This window comes from Sceloporus occidentalis, unplaced genomic scaffold (assembly GCF_023333645.1).
Source record: "Sceloporus occidentalis isolate IW3139 unplaced genomic scaffold, rSceOcc1.0.p SCAF_327, whole genome shotgun sequence".
Classification (NCBI taxonomy): Eukaryota; Metazoa; Chordata; class Lepidosauria; order Squamata; family Phrynosomatidae; genus Sceloporus; species Sceloporus occidentalis.
In genome coordinates, this window is record NW_028317307.1 from 575,636 (window position 1) to 583,222 (window position 7,587).

Here is a 7,587-nt window from a genome sequence, read left to right on the forward strand (position 1 = left end):
TCTTTAGTCAGTAGGTCCTCCCCGATCCCCCGTCTGTCTGCCCCCGCTCCTCCGTCATGTACATCTCCCGCTCCTCCTTCTCCGTCATGTACATCTCCCGCTCCTCCGTCTCCGCCGGCCAACACCTGCAAAGGACACAACCGGACCCTTTGGGTATGTTTCTGCAGGCGGGTCCATTACACGATTCGTCATGTAAGAGCTGCTGTGACGTGTGGAATGAAACATGCATAACACACGCTAATTAATAATACCATCTGAATATTGAAATGGGACATGCGCGGCTTCGAGGAGACAGGAGAAACAGGGATGTGACTGAAGTACAGGAGAAAAGCATATTTCATATGGTACATGCATGCTGTATGTATACACACAGTGAAGTTACACGTATGCTGTAGTTATACACACAGGAAAGTTACACGCATGCTGTACATATACACACAGGGAAGTTACACACATGCTCTGTACATATATCCAAGCTTTCCATAATCTTTTCACAGAGAATATGCTGTATTAAGAAATACCTTGTTAAGTCTCCACACTGTCAGTACCTCTGCTGTTACCAAGGCAACCTAACACAGGCAGCAGGAAGGGCTGCCAGGGCTGCTGGGAGGTGTAGTTCTGTTATCCATAGTAACCGAGTCGCAGTAATTCTGTAACAAGTCGGATTATTAAATAAAAGCTTGTTTTCTCCAGTATACCCAGTAACCACAGCTCATACCTCCCAGCACTTCAAACCCTCACGCCAGACACACGGGCTTCACCCTGGCTTTTTCACAGACTTTGTGCCCTATCACGGGGTATTTAGAAGAATAATGGGTTGTATTAACCCTGTTTGATTTATAAAGCCGTTTCCTGCTGTTTCTATACACATTATCGGGGCTTTTAGGGCAGTAGAACCCTGCGATACTCTCATGCCCAACAAACATTCTGACCTCCTAGAAAAGAGGGGCATCAGGGGCGGAGAGAGGGGCATCAGGGGATGAAAGGAGGGGAGATGTGGACACATGACACATACCGCAGCACCATATCCTTTTGTGCTCCACATCACTGCTTTTTAAACCAACGGTTATATTTTCCGTTTCTTGCGGCAGATGGAAGCTTTATTGAGCTGTTGTGCAATGAAGGCCACTAGGCTGCCCACACTGGGCACATTAGCCACGCGTGTACATTTCATATGTTGCTGGACGGCGCCGGTGAAGTGCTGCCCCCTGCCATGTATAAATAGAGCGAAAGGAAGCCGCTGTACCTCTCATACCCTGCAGGGGGCAGCTCTGCACCAGATGATCAGCATTTATATGCGGGTCCAGGAAACACGGCCAGCGGGTTGCCCTCAGGCTAGCCCGTCAGCAGCAGCGATGGTCATCGGCGGGTTGGCCCAGCCGAGTGGAAAGAATGCACGTGATGCCCCGGAGTGAAATGTCACAGCTCGCTTCCCTAGAAAGGAGTATGAGCGCCCCTAAACATTTTACTACTGGAGTCCGTCTCCGCCCTTCTGCCCCTTCCATGAGAAGCGTGTAGCTCATTCAATCACTTTTTACTGCATGAAATACTCCAGAGCCACAGCTTCCATCTGCCTTGCAGGAAATCAGGTGTGTGCGTCTTCACGGGGTTAATTGTGTTAATTGGTGAGCTTATTAATAGGGGTTAAGGGAGGAGGGAACGTGTCCTTTTGTGTGGAAGAGAAGAAGCCCTGCTGTGGGGTAAGAGGGTCTGGATGTATAAAATTGTGCCAAAACGGTGACATGTGGGGTCTTTTCATGAGCTGTTGCATAATACTAACCCCACAACAACATGTCTCTGATACCCCCTGTTCTATGAAACTGGAAGGAGGGAAGTTAATTCAGAGTTACCTGTGGCAGGCTGTGTGAGAGTGGTGCAGATCCTGTTACCTGGGGGAATAGGCCCTTAACTCCCAGGTACAGCTAGTCTCTCCTATCCCCACCCTGGGATGATCTGTCCCAAAATGCATACTACTTGCGGAACTACTGTGTTCTAGAGATGGAGCAAAGTCTCAAGTGCTGGCTGCCGGTCCTTGTGTTGGCGAGTCTGCTGCCTCCTGTCGCCTGCGGCTCGAGCAATCCCCTGACAGGTAAGTCTCGGCTACTCCACCAATTGATTGTTTGCGCCGGTTTCAGACACTGTCTGATGCGGCCCTGCTGGATCCAAACACTGTATATACTCCCTTCTGGTATGCGGTGGCTCCCCGTTGGTTACAATGTGATGTTGTGTGTTTTCTTTGAGTAGACCACGAAGAGAACGTCCAGAGGTTTTATTATGACCCATGGCTCACAACGGCGGATGCGAAGGGTGTGGAGCCTGTGCTGGCTGAGGCCTGCACCGCTGATGCGTGCAGGAATGGCGGCATCTGCAGGGTAGTCCAAGGAAAGGCGAAATGTCACTGTGGACCGAGCTTCAGTGGCCCCCGCTGTCAAGGTACTGTAACGGGTTGATCCTATCCCCGTCCTGCGCTCCCAAACAGACAGGGAACGGTGAACACGTGTGGGCCATGTGGCAACGGGTATGATTAAGTCTTAGCCGGATATTAATGCCGTCGGACTTGCCGTGAGGAATGGGCATGGGCTGCCGGGGCACTCGTGTCTACTGGTTGGAGACTAACGTGCTTTGATTTTCCTCAGAGACTAGCTTTCATCTGGACTGTGAGGACCACATGCAGCTGTGGATACTGAAAAGCTCCCTCCATTACATCGGGGTGAACGTGTCTCTCCTGCACTTGCTCAATCCACGATGCAAAGTGGAGGAGACCTCCGAGCTGTACGCGTCCGCGACCCTGACACACGCTAACCAAACCTTCTGTGGAACCCGCGTACACGTAAGGGCTGCGTCTAAACACTGATATATGCCGTATTAACTCGGGACTTTCTTCTGCTCTATTTGGCCTTTAAATGGCTGCAAGTGAACTAGAAGAGTGAATGTGGCTGTGCATGCACCGTACACGCCAGCCGTGGCTTTCAGCAGATAACTACACCCTCCTTGTGCTGTGACGCTGAATAGATGAATGTTAAACTTTGATGCATTTGGAGAATTATGCTCGCTGACGTGGTCTCTCTCTGGCAGGTAAACGGCTCTCACCTGGTCTACTCCAATGAGATAAGGACGGCGACAGGCTTGGTGAACATGCAGCCAATCACAGGGGGAGCTATATCCAGGAGCCCTGTTATAAGCATCAAGTTCGCTTGCGTGTATCCCTATAACCGGGTCGTCTCCCTGCCGTTCCCGCTGCTGACCAGTGCCTCGTACGTACCCTGATACGACTTCTAGGGCCTGGAAAGGCCAGTGCGGGCACACGGCTCCAGAGCGAGAGGGTTTAATGAGAACGGGTGAACTTGTATAACTGGTAGGAGCCAACCAGTCGCGCAGCTGCTTGTCTGCGAAGTGCTTACTCTTGAGAGTTGTTGGCCCCAGAAGACAGACTGGGTATCTGAGACGTGGCGTTGCTTCGGCTTCTTCCAGCCGTTCGCTGTAACGTAGTTGATCCCTTGTTTTTTGTTTGCATGCAGGTTGGTGACCTTCATAGTCAAGGAGGGCGAGTTCAACGTCACCATGACCCTCTACCCCTCACCGGAGTTCTCGGAGCCCTACGACTGGGCCCCAACCATCCCGGTTTCCCACAAGCTTTATGTTCAGCTGCAGATCCATGGGCGTGGAGTACAAAAGCCGTTCACCCTGGAGCTGGAGGAGTGCTGGGCCACCCCCGGAGCTAACCACAGCGACGCCACCCACCACCCAATCATTTCCAATGGGTGAGACGCCATGATGAGGGACTGCCTGTCCTGATATTGCTGTCACAGGGTAGATAATCTGGTTTCAATGCCACTCTCTGGGGTGGGTCGGTCGTATCTCGGGTCCCAGACTCTATCCGTGGCGGTTGCTGGGAGAGCTGATGGAGCGCATGCTGTCTCCTGCAGATCCGGCACAGATGTCACCGCGGAGAGAATGACGTCTAAAGACAACACCCTGATCCGCTTCTCCCTGCAAATGTTTTACTTCGTCAGCTACCCGGAGGTGTATCTCCATTGCCGTGTTCGGCTCTGCCAGGCTAATGGCACCAGCTGCGTGAAGGTACCGGCAGTCAGGAGGAACGTACCAGCGACGTCCCTTTCCGTTAATCACCGTTAGCTTTGCAACAGGTTTCCCATTTCTAGTGAGGCCGGTGCAGACACTGTCGCCTGAGCCGCAGCCATGAAAGCTCACGCCGGCACGTTGAAAGCCTCGCATGTGACGAATAATCCCAGGTTCCATGCGTGCCGACTTGGCGTGACCCCCCCCCCCCAGCCTCCTGCGGGGAGTATTTGCTTCCTCGCCTGTCCTGACGAGGTTGCCCTGTATCGCCCAATCTCATGCTCTTGAATCTTGCGGCTTTACGTGTTATGCCGTAATGTAATCCTTTCGCTGACTTTTCCAGCCTACTGCAAGCACCGAGCGGAAGCGGAGAGACTTGATTGACCTGTACAGGAAAGTTGTCTCGTGTGGCCCTATCAGACTGGCCGGAAGGAAGGTGGCGGGCGTCGGGAAACCGGACTCTGGTAAACCTTCTGGTGCCTGGGCTTTAATATATTAACAATGCTGCTGCCAGGCCGAGTGTTAGACACCTGTGTTTAAGCAGCTATATTACACTGGCGACTAGTCTAATTGCCCGGCGCAGCCTCCTCCCTCGGGGATGAGCCGGTCACTCTGTCTGATAGCCATGCTCATTCATCCTATGCCATCTCGCTCTGCACTGACCTGGTGGAGGGGGTGCACTACTAAGTGCCTGTTTCTCTTGACAGACGTCAGTCCACTGGTGCTCCCGGGAGCCCTTGCCGCCGGCGCCATGCTGCTTCTGCTCTGTCTGGTAGCGGTTGCTAAAGCCTTGAAGCGAAGAGGACTAAGACCATGAAATCCTTACACAAACCCCTAAATAAATACTCTAAACCTGCCGTTGCTGCCTCCTGTCTCTTTTTAGAAGCAGTAACCTGCGCTGCTTATCTCTACAAGATGTCTGTGGAAGGGCGATGGAAATGCTGTGCTTTCCAAACTACTGGGGATTTATTGACCATAGGTCTGGCCAGCTCTCTGTGGACCACTCACACCAGGAGTTGTCATGGACCTCAGTCAGGAGAAGGAGCGTTCCTAGATACGTGTCCTCTGGCTGTATGGCACTGTCCAGGGTGAGGGGGTATACCGGGGTTGTAGCAGTGCTGTACGAAGAACGTGAAGCGTCCTTTCCATGGGGCTGAGACAATGCCCACTACCACAGGAAGATGAAGAGCCCTACGAGGAGGAAAAAGCAGGAGCAATAATGAGTGACATTAACGGAAAGGAGTTTAAAGCACGCAAAGCAGTTTATAGACTTCATCTCAGCCCACCACAGACAGTTTTCTGGTGGTCAAACACGAGGAATTTAAGACCACCAGTCGGTAGAGGTTAAAGCCCTCGATGCCCATCCATGGGAAGGTGCAGAGCTGGACTGAGTGGAGGAGGATGGCGGAGCTCTTACACAGAAGCGGGAGATTCGCTGCCCCCAGCACAGCGCTCACCATAAAACTTACGCCCAGCAGGAACACGGCGGCCAGAAACTGCATGTGGATCTGCAGAGTGGGGTTTGAGTGCACGGCCCTGGGCGAGAAGCTATAAGAGAGCTTTACAGACCACCAGCAAGGTCCTGAAACAGTGAACATGACCCCCCCTGACAGTCTCACACACAGGTGTAAAATACCCCCCCCCACAGCGCCACACACGTTTCCCCTCCACACACACCACAGTGACACACGCAGGCGGAACATACGACACCTTTAAGGGTAACATTTGGAACATGTCCCCCCTGACAGAACACACGGCCCCCCAGACAGTGTCACTCGCAGGCAGAACACATGGCCCCCTGACAGTGTCACATGCAGGCAGAGCACACGGCCCCCCCCGACAGTGTCACATGCAGGCAGAACACACGGCCCCCCTGACAGTGTTACATGCACACAGAACACATGGCTCCTCCGACAGTGTCACAGGCAGGCAGAAAACACGGCCCCCCGAACGTGTCCAGCTTAAAGGGGGTAACTTGGGGGGCAGCTAAACCAAGGTTGGGGATAAAATAGTGATTTTTATTCACAGTATTCACCTTTTTGCAACATGCAATATTTGACATTGATACGTGAATTATTGTGATAAACCCACAATATATAATTTTATATAATAAACTGTCTTTTTCTTAATTTCATTTGTAGAAAACAATATCTTCAAAAAGAGCCGTACCTGGACTGTGAAATAATCTATGAATATACACAGACAAAAAATGCCCGCTTTCCTGTAGTGTGCGTTAACACTGGACAGGGAGATGACAGAAGAATAAAACCACGTCCTCTCGTAGGTTGGAAATCTTTGTTTTCTCCACACTGATCCCGATCACGTGTTCACCGAGCATTGTGCTGTTGGCTGCATCCTACGAAAACACAGGGAGATCATTTGTAGGCTCTGCGGAGGGGCAGGTAACGAGGCGGATGACGGGAGGGAGCGGTAACCGTACCTGGAACAGGGAGCTCCCACGCACTCTCACCACGTGCAGTTTCTTGGGAACGAGAACCTTCTCCGGCAGCAGTTCTATGGGCAGTGACACGGAGACCCCCATGTCCTTTGGGATGGAAGACAGCTGCGCATGGAGGTACACGTTTCAGTGACAAAACAAGATAAAGAAGAAATGTCTGGCCTCTACCAAAATACGCTTACGCCGCCAGTTGGCTTTGAGGGAGAAATTTAGTTTTATGACAGTTCCGGGTGTAATTTGCGGCTTTCACTCCTTTGTGAACACCGCAGCCTCGATCGAACCCTTCCCAAAACTGTGGCTCTCCCCATCAAACCCGACATGCGAGAGAGCCGCATCGATCCAACGACGGAGCCTAAAATAGATTCAGCATAAGAGAGGGCAGAACCTGTGCCAGAACATACCGACCCACAACGCTGGCCCGGCAGCTTGAACCACGGCAAGCGGCAAAACACTTAACTGGCTTGGTAAGGCAAAGGTTAACTATGTACTAACAAAAATATAATAAAAACACAAAAACACGAGTCATCGATGCCATGGGAGCCGATGCAAGGAAGCGGGAGCTTATCAGCTAGTCGAGGAACACCCCGACCTCCTGAAATTCCTTCTTCGTTACACACCATTTCCTGACGACGGGTAACTCACCCCGGTCCGCTGCCAACAGCACCGGCCCTATCCAGCAACCGGCCCAGCACGGAAATCTCACAGTCCACAAACCGGGTACCTGCAGGAACCATGGAGATGCAATAATGACAAAACGGCGTGATGTCACACGCTTCACCGAGTGCACACTCCCAGCCTGCGGCGTTGCACTGAGCGTCTCGCTGCAGCATTGTTCACCCGGTCGCGCTGCTTCCTCGTATTTTTATACACACAATGGCATGTTCTGCTACACTGGAAGGATGTGGGGGGAACGCCGTGGCCTTGGCTAGATACCGACAGCATCTAACATCCAGTGGGTTGTTGGATCTATTTTCCGGTGAGTGCTGGAGGCTGGAGACGGGTACCTGTGATACCTGCGCTGCTGTGGAATACACCTTACCTGCGACCTA

The 7,587-nt window shown here is 52.1% G+C and overlaps 1 protein-coding gene across 1 annotated transcript; it reads left to right on the forward strand.

The window, feature by feature from the left end:
• Positions 1–1,998: 1,998 nt before the first annotated feature.
• LOC149274540 (zona pellucida glycoprotein D-like) lies at positions 1,999–4,579 on the forward strand. The gene is made up of 7 exons (XM_089505405.1): positions 1,999–2,089; positions 2,245–2,433; positions 2,637–2,830; positions 3,076–3,254; positions 3,519–3,761; positions 3,927–4,080; positions 4,424–4,579. Exons 1-7 carry the CDS (start codon positions 1,999–2,001, stop codon positions 4,577–4,579), a joined length of 1,206 nt encoding a protein of 401 aa, XP_089361531.1.
• The last annotated feature ends 3,008 nt before the right edge of the window (positions 4,580–7,587 follow it).